The 19,555-nt window shown below is 37.6% G+C and overlaps 2 protein-coding genes and 1 non-coding gene across 6 annotated transcripts; 1 reads left to right on the forward strand and 2 right to left on the reverse strand.

The window, feature by feature from the left end:
* Window positions 1-1,032: 1,032 nt before the first annotated feature.
* On the reverse strand, window positions 1,033-1,105 carry TRNAR-ACG (transfer RNA arginine (anticodon ACG)). The gene has a single exon. It is a non-coding gene; the product is annotated as a tRNA-Arg (tRNA).
* A 2,178-nt stretch (window positions 1,106-3,283) lies between these two features.
* On the forward strand, window positions 3,284-6,154 carry LOC149403246 (GDSL esterase/lipase At3g26430-like). The gene is made up of 5 exons (XM_089609883.1): window positions 3,284-3,600; window positions 4,049-4,258; window positions 4,385-4,554; window positions 4,666-4,936; window positions 5,708-6,154. The coding sequence occupies exons 1-5, from the start codon at window positions 3,336-3,338 to the stop codon at window positions 5,977-5,979; spliced, it is 1,188 nt and encodes a 395-aa protein (XP_089466009.1). The 5' UTR covers window positions 3,284-3,335; the 3' UTR covers window positions 5,980-6,154.
* Window positions 6,155-8,546: 2,392 nt separating this feature from the next.
* Window positions 8,547-16,169, reverse strand: LOC149403247 (red chlorophyll catabolite reductase, chloroplastic-like). Of its 4 annotated transcripts, none has more exons than XM_089609944.1 (3): window positions 16,000-16,147; window positions 15,506-15,777; window positions 8,547-9,360 (listed from the first exon to the last, which is right to left on the reverse strand). In XM_089609944.1, the coding sequence occupies exons 2-3, from the start codon at window positions 15,761-15,763 to the stop codon at window positions 8,749-8,751; spliced, it is 870 nt and encodes a 289-aa protein (XP_089466070.1). In that variant the 5' UTR covers window positions 15,764-15,777; window positions 16,000-16,147; the 3' UTR covers window positions 8,547-8,748. The 4 variants fall into 4 exon arrangements, with proteins under 4 accessions (XP_089466070.1, XP_089466071.1, XP_089466069.1 ...); XM_089609945.1 differs by having other exon boundaries at window positions 8,548-9,360; window positions 15,506-15,769; window positions 16,000-16,169; XM_089609943.1 differs by having other exon boundaries at window positions 8,548-9,360; window positions 15,506-15,773.
* Window positions 16,170-19,555: the final 3,386 nt, after the last annotated feature.

Raw genomic sequence — 19,555 nt, forward strand, 5'->3', positions numbered from 1 at the left:
GAGGAAAATTGAGTTTTCAAATTTGCCCGAAGTTGTTTTATTACAGTAATCAATTAACATAATCTCAGATTTTTTTTTGGTTCCAACAATTCAGCTTCAGATGGAAAAATGCTTTCAGGCCATGTTTAGACCGTTTTCACATTTTCACTTGACATACAACTGTTTTCCTTTCATACGGCTTAAGCTCGAAAGGTGACATCATACAAAAAAAGCATTCACATGAAAATTTAAATCCACAATTGAATACTCAAGAAGGCATTTCATGTTCTGGTCTTTGGTTACTTTGTTTCAGCTAGTGGTTCGGAAATCAGAGCAAGGCTTCAAATACGAGATAATAAAAATATCTCAATGCCGGGTTGATCAAGTCAAAGCTTTCGTTTACAGTATCAATCAAAAGCTTGCTTCGGTATAGAGGTAATTAAACAAATAAAATTCCACAACCATGTTGAAGAGCTTTAGCTTTTACGTTCCATGACCATGCTCGTGCATTTTTTTTTTGTATAATATATGTATGACTAAAATAAATTGAGTTTCAGGAAAAAAAAAAAGGGAAAAAAGAATCATTGGAAAAATGTGTGGACTAAACCCAAAACAAATATCTATATTAGGAGATTTTTTTCGAGGTTAAAAATTGAGTTGACTTCCAAATGCAATAAAGAATTTTAATTTTCCCTTTGCATTGCTCTTCAAATTTTGTTTTTACTTTAAATACATAAGCCGTGAGAGTTTGTTGACCCTTTTGGTAATTAATTGCTACTGTTGAATGAGATACGTGATCTGGCGGGTCGTTTTTGGACCCTCTGATTTCAGTTGCTCAAGCTGGAAGTCGATCAAGTGTATCTTAGGGCACAAGCAACAACAACAACAACAACGTCTCAATATGCCACGCAGTCATCATGAATATCACCCGCGTGAGTCTTAGGGCACAAGCAACACGTCTTGTTTTGCAATGATGTAGACATGTAGTAGAATTTATTTTATCACCGTTTCTAAGGGAAAGAAAAAAATTGATAATAAAAGCAAAACGTATAACGACTTCACTGGGACTCGAACCCAGAATCTCTGGTTTCGTAGACCAGCGCCTTATCCGTTGGGCCATGAAGTCAAGATGTTGACCTCCCTAAAATAAAAATATTAATAACTGGTATATAAAATTAAGAATTTTATATTTTCTTCTTAAAGATAATGGAGATATTATTGACCCTTTATTCGAAGATGTGTAATCTTATCCTAAAGCTACTATATACGAAGGAATGAGTCACAAGTGGTCAACATGATTGGTTTTCTCTCTAATCTATAGCACAAAAAAAAAAAAAAATTGGAATTATTTACAGTACAATGAAAAATAGAGAGTTACAAATGAGTGTAAGAGTGTACACATGCTAAAATGGTGTTTATACACTAAAAATGTGGAAAAAAAGTATGGCATGAAGTGGAAAGATACCATGCATAGACAACAGAAAAAGGCAAAAAGCTAAGTTGAAATCAGATGATATGATGATGACATCTTTAATCTTTCTTTTTCCAAATCAAAATATAGAAGGGAAAGACACAAATTAATCCTATATTCCAGTAAAATAAAATAAAAGGCAACAATTTACCATCATCACATTTTTCCACAATTAAATTTAAATGATAAAGTTTTCTTCATGCTTACATGTAATATGACTCCAATAACTCGAAAATTATAGTATGGAAAAAAATGGGTCCAAAAAACATAACAATAGTGTCATACATCAATCCAACAGTGAAAATAATAATTACCAAATAATCATTTGAAATAAATTAATTAATAAAATAATTAAAACTGTGAGGTTTTAGTAAAATAGTTAAAATTATGTCGTCCATTTTTTAATTACATTGTCAATTAAAATATTAACTCTTTTTTTAGATATATAATTAAAAATTGTCAAAAATAAATATTGACTAGGAAAAGGATAAATAGATGCATGATACTTGCAAATTTTGACCACATTACTAATTTTACACATCGACTATTTTACAATATCATTAGTTTCACTTTCAAGTAACTATCTGAGTATTCCTTATGAATACCAAAAAAAGAAAAATAGAGATAAAAACGTGTCCTTCATTGCTTCCCTAATCAATCTTGTTATTATTATCATTAATCATTAAATAACCCATTCCCCTAATTCAAAAGGACACGTTTTCACTCTCTTTTCAGTAGGGCTGTACAAAACCGAACCGAAAATCGGATAAAACCGATATCTAAATCGAACCGAAACCGAAATTTGGAGCCACGTCAGCTAACCGAAATTCGGATTCGGATAACCGATCCGGTTTACAAAACTGGACCGGATATCGGATTTGATTTTGGAAAAATCTGGATATCGGTTATTTAACCGATTTTTTTTTAATTAAAAATAAATATATATTAAAAAAAAGACTTGACCTAATTTTGAGAGAGACCTAGCGTTTTTATTTTTTTCCCAAATCAGATTTTACTGAAGTGGAAGCACTAAATGATTCTAAGCAAGTTGTTTTGGGTAAGATAATTAATTTGATAAGTTATTTGACATATTCATTTGTTGTTTGTTTATTAAAACAAATTTATTTTAAATTTATGTCATTATTATTAACAGATGATGTTCAAGTTGTCATAGAAGAACAAACTTCTCATATATCAACTCCTACTGCTACTACATGTACAACTTGATTATGTGATCTATAAAAGTAACACACAAATTCAATCGTTGTATGGTTTATTATGATCATTAGGGTTGTAATTTTAATTTTATATTATGATATATACATGTTCATGTAGTTGGAGACGAGTATCCTTTTGAATTTTATTTTTTTTACTCAGTTTTAGATTATGTATTGTCATTTTGGAGCTTTATAAGAGTGGTTTGTACTCGTTTTTTGAATTTTTACAAACCGGATTTGGATTTTAGAAAATGAATATCCATTTTATAAAATTGGATATTAAACTGGATCTGAAATTTTACAAACTGGATAACCGAATTTTAAAAACTGGATACTGGACTGGATACTGGATTTAAGAAACCGGATAACCGAATATTCGGATAACCGAATTTCGGTTTTAGACTAAATTGGACCGGATACTGGACCGAATTTTTAAAAACCGAAAATTCGGATTCGGATACTAAAAATGTCAAAAACCGAACCGAACCGATCCAGTTTCACCCCTACTTTTCAGTATATTACAAAACCAATAAAAATTACACGAACTTCACAACATTACTATTCACCATTATTGTTCTATATAATGAACTATTTTGGCGTTATTTCTTTATCTTATATACCCTCTCTCACACACTCTCAAGTGAAGACACTCATTCTCTCTCATTCACATGGAAACATCACAGTGCTTCAGAAATGCCATCACTCTCGTGATAGCAGTACTGTCTCTGATGAGCGCACTAGTATCTTCAGAAAAGAGCAGTACTGAAACTGGTCCGTGTGAATTTCCGGCGATATTCAACTTCGGCGACTCTAACTCCGATACCGGAGGCTTGTCCGCCGTGTTCGGCCAAGCTCGGTCGCCGCACGGCGAGTCCTTTTTCCACCGTCCCGTCGGTCGGTACTGCGATGGACGGCTTATCGTCGATTTCATAGGTACGTACGTACACACACAATCTCACGCATTAGGGTTTTTTTTTTTTTTTTTTTTTTTTTCCTTACATAATATAAGCCTTGGTTAAGCCATCTCAATCTTAAGCAGAAAAAGTTTTTATTTTTTATTTTTTTTTATTTTAAATTTTATATATTTGTATTATTCGTATGAGAACCAACCAACCAACCAATTGGTCCCGCTTTAGTGAAGTCCATATCATAGGATACTTTCTATTTTTTTTTTAATTTGTTTTAAATTTTTATGAATATGATATAGCGTTTTCTAGTTTTTTATTTTATTTTTTTATTTGATCAATTAATCTCCAATGGAAAAGAATGACTATTACAGATTTTTTCTTCTTAAAGAAAAAAAAAAAAAAAAAAAAACTATGTCACACTAAAATCTTAGAATTGGTCATAAATTGAAGAGCTAATTTTTTTTTTCTTTCAGCTGAAAGGCTTGGATTGCCATACCTAAGCGCATATCTTGACTCTGTGGGAAGCAATTTCTCGCACGGCTCGAATTTCGCTACCGCCGGATCAACCATTCGGCCTCAGAACTCGACTCTCCGGCAGAGCGGTTTCAGCCCAATCTCGTTGGACGTTCAGTGGAACGAGTTCTACGATTTTCAACAACGAACTCAAACCATTCGCAAACAAGGTGAAAATAATCATACTTAATCACATTATCTTTTTTTTTCCTCTATAGGTAACATTTATAGGTTTTCAAGGTATAAAAAATAATCTTTTAATTTTTTATTTTTCCCTCTTATCTCCCTCAAAATAGGTGGTGTTTTCAAAAAGCTTTTGCCTAAACCCGAAGTTTTCGAGCGCGCTTTGTACACCTTTGACATCGGTCAAAATGATTTGACCGCCGGCTACTTCATGAATATGACGACTAGCGAAGTCAAAGCCTACATTCCCGACGTACTTAGCCAATTCGAAACCATAATTAAGGTTAAATATGAAAATTAGAAAATTAGGCCTAAAATTGGAGCTCTTTAATTTTTTATTTTCTTTTACTTTTCTTTAATTATAACATTTGTCAATCACTCAATTTTTTCGTAGAACATACACGACCATGGAGGGAGATATTTTTGGATACACAACACCGGTCCTTTCGGTTGTTTACCGTACGTGATCGACCGTGTACCAATTGCGGCCACAGATATAGACAAAGCCGGATGTGGTGCGTCTTTCAATGAGGTCGCTCGGTTCTTTAACAACGGATTGAAGGAAATCGTTGTGAAACTCCGCAAGGAATTACCTTCCGCGGTTCTCACCTATGTTGATGTCTATTCCGCCAAGTATTCCATTATTAGCCAGCCAAAGAAATACGGTATGTTTTATCTCGCAAGAAAAACAGGCTATCGTTCATATCTCCTGAATTTTATTGAAATGATACATTTATACCTTGAATAGGGAATTCGATCGCTATCATTCCTCGGTTTTAAGTTGATTATTAAATTAACTTTATATTTTATTAAGGGTCAAGCGGCTATATAGCCAAATAGAACTTAAACTTTTGCAAAATAGCCATAGTTTGCCAATTATAACTAAACTAGCCAGAGTAAGATTAATCTAGGCTGGATTAAATTTAATCCCAACGAACTATAAAGACAAAATGTAAGTTTTATGAACGCTGGATTAAAATTAATCTAGGCAGGATTAAAAATCGCAGTACTCTCAATTGGCTATTTTGCTATACCTAATGAAACTATGGCTATTTTGTAAAAGTCATAGTTTGAATTGGCTACTTCATACCATTTTAATTCTTTTTTTTAAAAGGTATGATTTTATCAACATTTTCGTCGAATTTTGCGCGTTAATCCTCCAAAATCCGCACGATATAAATAATGTTATTAATATATACGACTAGATCCGTCTAGGGAAACCTATTTAAGGCCATTAATTTTTGTTTCGATAGGATTTTTTTTTTCTACGTAATAGTACATTAAAAATAACTTTTAATTTGAGACGAAGAACGTATTGCGAAAGCCAAGAGGCTAGTATTTGTATTGCAAAGCTTTAATGAATAGTCCGAGACACAAATAAAAAGACCAAGACTAATAATAATAATAATAATAATAATAATAATAATAAATTGCAGGGTTCGAGCAGCCATTGAGAGCGTGTTGTGGGCACGGCGGAAAGTACAACTACAACAAGAACATCGGTTGCGGAGGGAAAATAAAAGTGCACGGAAAAGAGATTTTGATCGCAAAAGCATGCAAAGACCCGTCGGTCAAAGTGAATTGGGACGGAGTACATTACACTCAAGCCGGGAATAAAGCCATCTTCGATCAGATCGTCGCCGGCGCTTTGTCAGACCCCTCGACCCCGCTCAAAATGGCGTGTCGGAGACACAAATCCCATTCATGAAATTAGTTCTTTTTTTGTAATTAATCTTATTATTAATTAGTTGTGTAGTACGTACAATTGCTCTGCTTTTACTACGTTTTCTTATAATTTTGGTGGTTTTGGTCTTTGTGTGTCAACGTCTTTGAGTAGATTGTTATATTGTTTCAATAATTTAGTTGCATTTGCTGTTCTTACATTTTTATGTCACATAATTCATTAAAAATGAACAACAATTTATGAGGAAGTGTGTCTCAATTTATCAACCTATATGCTTTGTCAGCTCTCCAACTTTACGAGACTTGGATTCCATTGTTTTTAGGCCGATATTTTTATAAACTAAATATCATGATTTTTTTTCTTTATTGCCAATTAAACGAGTAATCAATTGTCTGAACCCTGTTTAATCTCATATAGTTTCAGGTTTACAAAGAACAGGAAAGGAAAAAAAAAAGAGTAAGAAATATAAAGATTATATATATATATATATATATATATATATATATATATATATATATAAAGATTATATATATATAAGCTTTAGCTACAGAAAGATCCAAAATCTTCAAGCTGTATGCACATGAGTCCATGCAATATGTTTCCAAATTAGACACAGAAAATCTGTGCCGAATAAAATAAAAAAATGTACACATTTTTTTGTGATTACTTTATACCAATGCCTAAAAAATTGGGAGAAACAATTAATTTGTTTTCTTTCACCAGATATGTACTGAACTGACGAAATTTAAAAAAAAAAAAAAAATTATTCTCAGAACGATTTTTTTTTTTTTTGGTAGAACCGTAGAGCAAGTTTGATGATTTTTATCGGTGAACTCAAATTGCTCCCAACAAGGTTTTTAAATACTTATTTTACCGTAATATCATCGATCCTTTTCTCGGGATAATTTTTCCTAAAAACTTTTTCCTGTCTAATATAAGTGGGGTTTCTATTACAAAAATGAATAAAAGTCCCCTCTAATTTAAAAAAAAAAAATAGAAGTCGCTTTATTTATGTTGCAACGACGTGAAAATGATATTTTTTAATTATTTTATCTATAGATAACCGAATAAATTTAAAATAGATCAATCAGAATGCACCACATCATCCAAAAACGTCTATATTTTTGGACGTCATTTAAACAGAAAGCGACCTATTTTTGGTCTTGTAGAATGTTTTGTTTACTCATAGATAATAATTCATGGTAATTTTTTTTAATAAATTTATGGTAAATTATAACGCATAGAATCTCATATATTTTTATGGTTAATTTTTTATGGTAATCTAAATAATTATAGAGTGTGCAACTTTATAAATTTATAGTAATTATTGCGTATGGACACAAATTTTTCCTTCAGTTTACTTCCCTAATCAATTTGTCCCTACAGACTACAGTGACGCATATTTATATATCCCAAAAAAAAAAAAAAATTGTCCCTATTATTATAATCATTATTATCAAATAACCCATTTCTGCCAAACTCAAAAGATGTCATTTTCTATATAAAAAAATTGAATCACACATCTCACTGTATTTTCTTATATAAATATTACACGTCTGCATGATCTGTTTTTTTATTATTATTACTAGCATAAACTGAACTCGTTTACGTTAATTACTTAGTTACATACCCTCTCTTTGATGCAATATATACCCTCTCTCTCTCTCTCTCTCTCTCTCTCTCTCTCTCTCTCTCGGAGTCACAGTACTGAAACTGATCCATGTAAATTTCCGGCCATATTCAACTTCGGCGACTCCAACTCCAATACCGGAGGCTTTTCCGCATCGTTCGGACAAGCTTGCTCGCCACTGGAAATGGCTTGTCGGAGACAAAAATGTACCATTCATTAATGGGTGAAGTAGTTAAATAACCAATTTAAATCTATGAATTTGCAAAATAACTAACGTTTGTCTTAATATTGTGAAATAACTAAAATGTGCAATCATCTGGTTTTAAAAAAAATTTGTCCCAAAGATTATTATTTTTTTTAAAGTGATAAATTGCTTATAATAATCGTCAAAAATTTTATTTTGGCCGTCAAAAAAATTTTGAAAACGTAAATTTGACTACTTTGCTGAAAAGTTGAAACTTTGACTATTTTACTAATTAATAAATTTCAAACGACTATTTTGTACAATTTTTCTTTCATTAATTAGTCTTAATAGTTCTGCAGTATGCACAATTATTATGCTATTGGTTTCTTCTAATTGTATAATTTTGGTGCGTCAACATCTTTGAGTACTTTTTTTTTCTTAAAAGTGTCTCAAGGGCATAATTTTGGTTGCATTATATATCTCGGATGTGCATTATATATCTCGGATGTTTGTAAGGTTATATTAAGAGAAAGCGATCAATTTAGAGTATTCTTCCAAAACTTACATTATTTTCAAATTTTCTAGGTTATCACATCTTTCCATTGACCTGGAGATGTCGAAAACTGCATAGATTATTTGAATTGTGCTCTATTTAAACCACTAGCAGGTTTTTCCCTCCCAATTCCAATACAATGCAAGATTCGTAGGCGAGGACGAATTAGAGTGGGACATTTTGCATGATACCGTTTTTCTATTATAATATCTCGTTATTATCCACTGATATTAATTTGTACCTCAAAATATTTTATTGACACAAATATCACCGTTTTATAGCTTTCCATTTCTCTAGTAAAAAAGTAAATTCAGGCTCGTTATTATTGAAGTGAATTCCTAGTTTAGGACCTGAAAAATTGCTACATTGCAAACAGTTTCTTAATTAAGAAGCCAAGAGTAGTACTAACTAGTAGAGAACACAAAATCAAGATGAGAAGAAACACTCCCCTACGGTGGCGATGAACCGATCGGCCGTTTCTTGATCAAACAATCTCGGCAAGCTCGATGCGAGATCGGTCTCGATGGTCTTCTTCTTCACAATTTCATCCCTTACTCGGACCCGATCTCTCTCCTCTTCCCTGACCAATTCACCACCATAACAAGCGCACCGATCCAACCAAACCCTAACGACCTCCTTTGAGACGGGGCCCACGTGGCCTTCGATGATCGCCTCCATCCTCCGGGCTTCCTCTGCCTCGATCCGGACCATGATTGCCGTCGGAGAGACAAAAGCTCGGACGCTGAGCGAGGGAGAGAAGTAGGGAGAGATCTCGGGGAGCTTCGCTAGCTCTCGTCTATGGGATTCCAAGTTGGTGCTTTCGTAGAAGGTTTCAAGGTAGCTCGGGTCGAGGACGAGGTCTTTTCTAGGAGGCAGGTCGAGGACGAGGACCGCCAAAGTGGGACCGCTCCGGATTAGTTCCATCATGAAATTCGGAGCCTCCGTTGAGTGCTTCAGATACATTGACACGCTTGTTATGTTCAACGCTCCTCCTCCGGGTAACTCGCTATGAATCCAGCTTCCTAGCATCAAATCAACCTCCACAAAAATATGTTGATTACAAATTAACAACCTTGTTTATAATTTTAAAGAATATCACTAAAATAACATTGAAATTTATTATAAGCAACTAAGTCAGTGTTTGCTAAACAGCTAACGTTTGATTAATTATGATGAACCACTGATTTCATTAACAAAAATGAATAAGCAATTTTTCCCAAATAATTCTCGCCAATTGGCAATGAGACAGGGTTCTTTAGGTAAAATTTCAATCAATGGTTGTTAATAAAATTAGTGGGTAATTAATTATAATTAACAAAATGTTCGCTTAAATTTTTTATAAGGCTACGATAAAATTTGGCATTAAAACTTTTTATCCAATTTTTTTAGGATTAAAATATAGTTTTTTTTGCTGCCGTGAAGATTGAACCCACGACCTCCGCACATGAGGTGATGTAGAATTACCACTATGCTATACTATGCTATCTTATCTTAGGTACCACAATTAAAATATAGTTTATCAATGTAGTTTCGCATAGATGGGCCCACGCCAATGATGGAAAAAATCAAAACTATTTTTTTATGTGTAGAGCCTATACATTTTCTTTTTCTTTGTTTTTTTTTTTTTTTTAATTGACGGGTCTTGTAAAAAACTCTCCTCAAATTTCCGAGAGGCAAGCGGGGTAGAGAAAAGAGTACCCATTACGTCTTCGTTCAAAGGTATAAACCTCAAAAGTGCCACCGAACGAGGAATCCAATTAAAAAAAAAATCAAAGATTAGGAAACAATAACTCTAAAACAGAAGGGTGAGGAACCTCAAAAGTGCCCATTGACAAATATCGTTTTGTTGAAATCGAGCTCGTCAGCCCGCCCTTCCGCGTCGAGCTCGTCAGCTCGCCCTTCCGCGTCGAGCTCGTCAGCTTGCCCTTCCGCGTCGAGCTCGCCAGCTCGCCCTTCTGCTGACAAGCTTGCCTCGGAAGTCCTCTCCTTGGAACTCATTCCACATGGGAAATTGTCGCATTTATTTCTCATGTTATTTCCTATGTCTTGCTCTCTGTGTATATTTATTATTCTCTTTTTCCTAGAAGTAGTTATTACACATGTTTTTATTACACTCTCTCTTGTACCCACCATATGTATATATAAGTGATACAAATTAATATCAAATATAAGAAATATTCAAAGTCTCAGAACACTCTCTCTCTTCTCCGATTCTCTCTTTCTTTATCTTCTCTCTAGATTCGACTCTCTCTCTCTAAACTTCAACATGGTATCAGAGCAGGGAAAATCAACCACCATGAACACCACTCAGACCACGCCCACTCAGTCGCAATCTGAATCCTTCTCCCAATATATCACGAGCCACAAACTCAATGGCCACAACTTCCTACAGTGGTCCCAATCTGTGCTCATGTTCATATCGGGACGAGGTAAAGATGACTACCTCACAGGCGTGGCCACATCTCCTGTGATCGAAGATCCGACGTTCAAGAGTTGGAAGGCCGAAAACAGCATGGTGATGTCCTGGCTCATAAACTATATGCTCCCCGAAATCGGCGAAACCTTCCTCCTTTACCGAACGGCAGCAGAAATCTGGCAAGCAGCTAGAGAAATCTTCTCCAACTCAGAAGATATGTCCGAGCTGTTTGAAACTGAGAACACTCTCCACGACCTACGTCAAGGAGAGATGTCTGTTACTCAGTTCTTCAGCTCGCTCACACATCTATGGCAGAAGATCGACCTCTACGAACAGCACCAGTGGACCAGCTCCGAAGACTCAAAAATCTACCGCAGGATAGTGGAGACCAAACGTGTGTTTAAACTACTATCCGACCTCAACCAAGACCTTGATGAGGTCAGAGGTCGGATACTTAGTACAAAACCACTACCATCTCTCCGTGAAGCCTTCTCCACGGTCAGACACGAGGAAAGCAGGAGGAAACTCATGCTGGGAGTTATCAAATCGAGCTCACTTCCGGACTCATCCTCAGACTCGTCCGCCCTCACCACACATGGAGACGAAGTTCTTGCAGCCCGCGTTTCAACAGAGAAACCTCGTAAACCTCGCCCCTACTGCGATCATTGCAGACGACCTGGACACCTCCGAGAAACCTGCTGGAAACTGCATGGGAAACCACCGAGCTCGAAGTCAACCCAAGATACTAAGGATCCTAACTCAGTCGGAAACTTAGTATCCACCTCGTCCGCTGCCTCGACCTCGACCTCAGACTCCTCTCCCTTCAGCAACGACCAGCTCGCTATTCTCCAGAAGCTTCTTCAACAAGTCCAACTCAGTGGAGAACACTCGGGCATTGGCCCTCTAGGTAACTCTCCTAGAGCCCTCAATGTAAGCTCAGAGAATCCCACAGCATGGATTGTCGACTCCGGTGCCACTGATCACATGACTGGTAATCGAAGTCTATTCACAACTTACTCCGCTTGTAATAAAAGCATATCAGTCACCATCGCCAACGGAGCCAAAACTCAAGTCACTGGTATTGGCACCGTTGACTTGACGAAGTCCATGAGGCTAGACTCGGTGTTCTTTGTGCCTCAACTACAATGCAATCTCTTATCTGTGCATAAGATCAACCTAGACTCTAAGTGCCGAACTGTTTTTGATGGAAGTTCATGTGTGTTTCAGGAACAGGTCATGGGGAGACAGATTGGTAATGCCGAGCTGAGTACCGGACTCTATGTCATCAAGCCAGATCAGCCCGCCATGTGTCAGCTCGCCCAACATTCACCCCAGTACAAAGAGATCATGCTCAATCACCTTAGACTAGGGCATCCAAATTTCATGTATCACAAAAGAATGTTTCCTTCTTTGTTTATCAATAAAAATATCAATTCCATTCAGTGTGACATGTGTGAGTTCGCCAAACATTCTCGAAGCTCGTATCACCCCACCTTGTACAAACCATCTCGTCATTTTGCCACAATTCACAGTGATATATGGGGGCCCTCAAAAGTTCCCAATATTACTGGAGTTCGATGGTTCATTCTCTTTGTTGACGACCACACTAGACTCAGTTGGATATACATGATGAAACAAAAAACTGAAACATCCAATCTATTCAAAACCTTTCACAAAATGATCCAAACACAGTTCGACACATCCATTCAAATTGTCCACATTGACAACGCTCGAGATTACTTTAATTCTGAGCTCAGCGATTTCTTCAAAACACATGGCATAATTCACTCCAGCTCATGCGTTCATACCCCGCAACAAAATGGGGTAGCCGAGCGGAAAAATCGACACATTCTCGAGGTCGCCCGAGCCATCATGTTCTCCTCAAACGTCCCATCTCATTTTTGGGGAGAAGCTGTCCTTACAGCCACCTACCTCATAAATAGAATGCCATCTCGTGTCCTTGGCTATAAAATCCCATCTCAAGTCCTTCTAGAGACATACCCTCACTGTCGACTCATCTCAACCCTACCTGCGAAAGTGTTCGGCTGTTCAGTGTTCACCCATTCTTATGGCCAAGGTAAACTTGAACCAAAATCGCTCAAATGCATCTTCCTTGGCTATTCAGCAACCTAGAAAGGCTACAAATGCTATGAACCCCGATCACGAAAATTCATAGTCGCAATGGATGTATCTTTTCATGAGTTCAGTCCTTACTTCGCCAATTCAGCTCGTCAGGGGGAGAATGACGAAAATGACTTCCCAAATTGGCTTATCATAAACCCAGAATTCAGCTCGCCTCAAAATCCGACCTCACCCGTTCCAGAAATTCCCAACTCGCCCCATAGACCGATCTCACCTGTTCAAGAAATTCCCAACTCGCCCAGTCCAACTCATGTCCCCAGCTCGCAAGCCTCTGAACACTCTCCATGCGAACTGAATATCACCCAGAGTCTGGTACAAGCTCGCGACCAAGATGTCTCTCCGAACCTGAACCACGACACTATTGAACAAGGTAACATCAAATCTCCAGACTTACCCATTGCAGTCAGAAAACCTGCTCGGTCGTGTGGCCAATACAGGATGGAGGATTACGTGTACTATGAGAACTTATCTACGGGCTACCAAGCCTATGTGGCGAAGTTAGATGAAGGAAAAGTGCCGAACTCCATCGAGGAAGCCCTTCAAAGTCCCGAGTGGCGAGACGCAAGTCATGCCGAGATCCAAGCCCTCGAAAAGAATGATACGTGGGATATCGTCGAGCTACCACCAGGAAAGCGAACTGTTGGATGTAGATGGCTCTTCACCATCAAACACAATCCAGATGGGACAGTGGAGAGATACAAAGCCCGACTTGTCGCGAAAGGGTACACGCAGACGTATGGCATTGATTATCAAGAAACATTCGCTCCAGTTGCAAAGTTCAATACCATCAGAATCCTCCTTTCACTAGCAGCCAACTTAGATTGGCCTCTCATCCAGCTCGATGTAAAGAATGCTTTTCTAAACGGCGAACTGGAAGAGGAAGTCTACATGCAACTCCCACCAGGATTTGACAAAGATCAAGGAGCCAACAAAGTCTGCAAACTCAAGAAGTCACTATATGGACTAAAACAGTCCCCTCGAGCATGGTTCGAAAAATTCACCAACGTGCTCAAACGTTGTGACTACGAGCAGAGTCAAGCAGATCCAACAATCTTCTCAAAAATCTCCACACAAGGCAATCACACCATTCTTAGTGTGTATGTGGACGATATAGTCATCACCGGAGACGACCTGGAAGAGATCAGGAGGCTGAAGCAAACTTTGTCATCTGAGTTCGAAGTCAAGGACCTCGGCAACCTACGATACTTCCTCGGCATGGAGGTAGCTCGATCAGAAAAGGGCATCTCTGTTTCCCAGTGCAAGTACACGTTGGACCTCCTCAAAGAAACTGGCATGCTTGGCTGCAAACCAGTTGACACTCCGATGGATGCCAATGTGAAACTTCTAGCTCGCACCAACGAGGCCGCCACCGACAAAGAAAGATTTCAGCAGCTCGTAGGAAAACTCATCTACCTAACTCACGCGAGACCAGATATTGGATTCGCAGTGAGTATGGTAAGTCGATTCATGAGTAATCCCTCAGAAACTCACATGGACGCAGTCATGAGGATTCTCCAATACCTCAAATCTGCCCCAAGGACTGGTCTCTCCTTCAACAAAAGACGAAGTCGAGGTGTCGAAGTATTCACAGATGCAGACTGGGCCGGATATGTTCCAGACAGACGATCAACATCAGGCATGTGCACATACGTCTGGGAAAATCTTGTTACCTGGAGAAGCAAGAAGCAGTTCGTTGTCTCAAGAAGTAGTGCTGAAGCCGAGCTCAGGTCCTTAGCAAGTGGAGTATGTGAAGGCATCTGGCTGAAGAGAGTTCTCGACGACCTCAAGATCATCATCGAAGGTCCAATCAAGCTCTTTTGCGATAATCAAGCTGCTATCAGCATAGCCAAATGCAGTCCATCGTGACAGAACAAAACATATCGAGATCGACCGATACTTCATCAGTGAAAAGATTGAAGAAAACATAATCGATATGGAATACGTTCCGTCAGGTCATCAGCTCGCCGACATTCTCACCAAAGCCCTTCCGCGAGCAACCTATTCCGAGCTATGTAGCAAGCTTGACCTCCTCAACATATACAGTCAAGCTTGAGGGGGAGTGTTGAAATCGAGCTCGTCAGCTCGCCCTTCCGCGTCGAGCTCGTCAGCTCGCCCTTCCGCTGACAAGCTTGCCTCGGAAGTCCTCTCCTTGGAATTCATTCAACATGGGAAAGTGTCGCATTTATTTCTCATGTTATTTCCTATGTCTTGCTCTCTGTGTATATTTATTATTCTCTTTTTCCTAGAAGTAGTTATTACACATGTTTTTATTACACTCTCTCTTGTACCCACCATATGTATAAATAGGTGATACAAATTAATATCAAATATAAGAAATATTCAAAGTCTCGGAACACTCTCTCTCTCCTCTGATTCTCTCTTTCTTTATCTTCTCTCCAGATTTGACTCTCTCTCTCTCTCTAAACTTCAACACATTTGATTCGGATGGCTTGTTAAAAATTATCTCTCTCTCTCTGTTAATTTACATTTCCGTGCTATGCTATCAAGTATCAACCACAAAACAACATTCAAATAATAATAAATAAAAACTAGTCTAGGGTTAGTTTGCATATTTTCAGAAGAAAATCTGGAATAAATATTTAGTTGGCGTGAGAGAATAATTACAGGGGAAGAGTGGTGGCCTTTTCTGATGTGAAGAGAGGCTTGTGCAGTTCCTGTCTTGTTCTGGTAGGACCGAGCATCGTGCGGCAAGGTGCACGGTAAGAGCCGTGAGCCCAGCCGATCCTCCACCGTCGAAATCACACCCACCATCACTTTCTTGTGTGGGAGAGACACGTGCGGGAATTCAAGCAACTCCGAACCAACCTTACCGGGCGGCACTGACGTGGCCGAAACTGGGACGCTGCGATACATCACACTCATTCCTTCCTTTCTTTCTCAAAAAAAAAAAAAAAAAAAAAAAAAAACTACACTCAGCTGAACCAACATTGTCTTTTGCAACGAAATAAATTCACCCGAAACACGATCTATAAATTCAAGTTTACGGTTTTATCTGCGCGTTGTCGTTCGGATGTTTCCTTATTCCTTTTTCGAGAGAAAAAGAAGAAGAGCGGTATTCAAAGTTATTAAAAATTTAAGAACTGAGTCTCGAAATGTACCTCGTTGATCGACAATTCGACTCAAGCTCTCATCCAGAGTCGCTGCTAAAATGCAGACGATCAGCTCACTTTAGAGCACGGAGAGAGAGAGAGAGTTTTTTAAGTCTGAATTGAAAGAGAAGATGTGAAGGTAAGGAATTCATGATAGAAGTGGTCCCACACATCTGTCGGGAAACTTATTGTGAGCGTGACTTTTAATCCATAACATAATATAAGGGGCAATGCGGCGCCACGTGGACCCTAATTTTTTTTCAGTTTTTTTTTGCGCCTTTTGCCTTTTGGTTTTTTTTTTTTTTTTTTCCTGTCGAATATCAATATATTTTATATAATTTTTTTTATGTATATTATATTCATAATTACTGATATTATATCAATAACATATATTATCATTTTTTTTTTCGATCTTTAATTTTTTTCCCTCTTTAATTAATATATTTTGTATACTAATACTATATCAATAACATATTTTTAATCAATATATTAATTTCTTTCCTCCCTCTCTTATCAATATATTTTGTATAATTTTTTAATGTATATTATATTTAATACAATTAAAAGTCTTCAACTTACTTTATTTTACTTATTTTTCTTTTTAACTTTTTTTTAAAAAAAAAATATTGCTGACTCGCGCATCGCGCGTTTTTTAAACTAGTAATAATAAAAGCTCGAGACTCTTCTATTAGACAAATTGGGTGTATGAACGTGGCTTAGCGGGGACTCCCTCCCGCTACCGTCCCCGCCTGGACTCCCGTTATTTGGCCAAACAGGAGTCCCGTCCCGCCTAACGGGATTCCGACCTCGTTAAGCATTAAACAAAAGAAAAAAAAAATTAAATTTTTTTAAAAAAAAAAAAAATTTAAAAGATTTTAAATAATTATATAGAAAGATGTAATTGAAATGATTTTAAACAAAAGACTAATTTCCGTTGATGAACCTTCACAATGGGAGAGCGTAGAATTCGAACCGACGAGAGTGGCGGTCAATGCCGAGTTATAGTTGTAGTTGGTGGACTCTACCTCCGAGTAGCAATCGAAGTTGGTAACTAGGCCAATCCCCTCTCTTGTAGGCATATACTGAGGTAAGACACGCCGGTCGTAGACGATAAAAATCAGTGAAAGGTTCGACCACGGCTTGAAAGGGTCACCACTGTGGGTCACCTTCACGGTTGAGCGCGAAGGTTTCGCACGCTCCCTAGAGAGCAACGTGACATCGAGATTGATGGGGGTAGGCCAACACTCCAAGTCTTGCTTCACTGAGGGGTGACAACCAATCGAAGCAATCAAGATAGAGCTTTGGACATCGAACCGAGTGTTATCAAGACACCACGCCAACTTGAAATATGAAAGCACAACGGTATTGAAATGCTCTCGAGCTCTGGCTCGAGATAGGTCGCCGACGAACTCACCGGAGTAGATATGGAGTTCCACGAGAATGGCAGCGACGAAAGTGGCGTGACCAAGGAAACTACGGCAACGAAGGCGCGACCAAGGGGAGACCGGTGACGACAACACAACCATTGAAACATGGCAGCCATGAAAAAGAGAAGCAAACGCCGACGAAGTCAAATTGCTGGCCAACAAGGTTTTTATAGGAGAACTCAAATTGCTCGCCAACAAGGTTTTTAAATACTTATTTTACCGTAATATCATCGATCCTTTTCTCGGGATAATTTTTCCTAAAAACTTTTTCCGGTCTAATATAAGTGGGGTTTCTACTACAAAAATTAATAAAGAGTCCCCTCTATTTTTTTTAAGAGGTCGTTTTATTTATGTTGCAACGACGTGAAAATGATATTATAATTTTTTTTTTATCTATAGATAACCTAATAAATTTAAAATAGATCAATCAGAATGCACCACATCATCCTAAAACGTCTATATTTTTGTACGTCGTTTAAACAAAAAGCGACCTATTTTTGGTCTTGTAGAATACTACTACGTACGTGTTTTGTTTACTCATAGATAATAATTCATGGTAATTTTTTTTACAATAAATTTATAGTAAATTATAACGCATAGAATCTCATATATCTTTATGGTTAATTTTTATGGTAATCTAAATAATTATAGAGTGTGCAACTTTATAAATTTATAGTAATTACTGATCATCTCTGTGGAGTATGGACACAAATTTTTCCTTCAGTTACTTCCCTAATCAATTTGTCCCTACAGACTACAGTGACACATATACTTATACATCCCAAAAGAAAAAAAAATTGTCCCTATTATTATTATAATCATTATTATCAAATAACCCATTTCTGCCAAACTCAAAAGATCTCATTTTCTATATAAAAAAATTGAATCACACATCTCACTGTATTTTCTTATATTAATATTACACGTCTGCATGATCTTTTTTTTTTTTTTTTTTTTTTTTTTTGTAGCATAATTAAAGTGAACCTCTTTTACGTTAATTACTGTTACATACCACTCTCTTTGATGCAATATACTCTCTCTCTCTCTCTCTCTCTCTCTCTCTCTCTCCCTCTCTCTCCCTCTCTCTCATGGAGTCACAGTATTGAAACTGATCCGTAATTTCTGTTAGCAATATTATATTAATATTGACGTAAATAAAAGACAATTTGCACAGAAGAAAAATAAACGTAAAAACAATTACAAATAAACCGGCTAAATCTTAGAACCGGAAAACAAATCGGAAAAGCACGGAAGGAAATAGTCGAGGCCCGTTGGACGGTTTCTTTGAAGCTTTTTATCGCCATCCCCCGGATGCTGGAACACGTGAGCGAAAGCCTCTCAGGATACAACGACTACAGAGGCAAGCTTAGCACCAATAGGCCTGACTCTCGGCGAACTAGAACCTGTGCGAAACTATCACCACGACAAAGCAAAAGAAAAGAGTTTCTGGGGAAGGAGGGAGCTCGGGAACAGTGGGAGATAAATGGATTTCGTGTGTGTTCGAATGAGAGAGCTAAGCCTCCTTTATATAGGCCAAGGCAGAGTGAACTTTGCAATAAAAAGAAAGCCCGAGACCGAGACAATTTCCGAAGCCCGAAGCCCGGCCCGGCTCGGCGGCACGCGAGGGGTTAAGGGTTAACCCACACACACTCTCCTCTCTTGCACTTGGATATCCACTAATTAAAGAGGATAGTATTTAAACACTACAACAACACACATCCCTATTCAATGTGGGACTCTTGGTATTCCACTTCCACAACACAACATAAATGTGTTACTTTTGGCCTACTTTGAGCATCAATTTCTCATTCATCCTAGGTCCGATTTTGGCAAACAAATATTCAATATTATACCTCTCGTTACGAGGAATCCGTATCACTTGGAATTATTCAATTCCGATTAGTGGAACCCACTCAAATTGTTGCCAAAAATCAGCCATCCATATGTTAATAAATAATATTTATTAACTTTATTCCAACAATTTCCGGCCATATTCAACTTCGGCGACTCCAACTCCGACACCGGAGGCTTTTCCGCATCGTTCGGACAAGCTCACTCACCACTGGAAATGGCTTGTTGGAGACAAAAATGTACCATTCATTAATTAGTCTTAGTAGTTCTGCAGTACGTATGAACAA

This window comes from Urtica dioica, chromosome 3 (genome assembly GCF_054948205.1).
Source record: "Urtica dioica subsp. dioica isolate 48M chromosome 3, U.dioica_male_clone48M_v1_H2, whole genome shotgun sequence".
Lineage (NCBI taxonomy): Eukaryota > Viridiplantae > Streptophyta > Magnoliopsida > Rosales > Urticaceae > Urtica > Urtica dioica.

What these genes read in the sequence shown, in the direction of transcription:
- LOC149403246 (XM_089609883.1), top strand. Translation starts at nt 3,336, where the DNA reads ATGGAAACATCACAGTGCTTCAGAAATGCCATCACTCTCGTGATAGCA. An exon ending in GCTTATCGTCGATTTCATAG is followed by an intron (nt 3,601 to 4,048) that starts GTACGTACGTAC and finishes TTTTTCTTTCAG; the next exon opens with CTGAAAGGCTTGGATTGCCA. An exon ending in TCAAACCATTCGCAAACAAG is followed by an intron (nt 4,259 to 4,384) that starts GTGAAAATAATC and finishes CCCTCAAAATAG; the next exon opens with GTGGTGTTTTCAAAAAGCTT.
- LOC149403247 (XM_089609944.1), bottom strand. Translation starts at nt 15,763, where the DNA reads ATGAGTGTGATGTATCGCAGCGTCCCAGTTTCGGCCACGTCAGTGCCG. An exon ending in AAGGCCACCACTCTTCCCCT is followed by an intron (nt 9,361 to 15,505) that starts GTAATTATTCTC and finishes ATTTTTGTGGAG; the next exon opens with GTTGATTTGATGCTAGGAAG.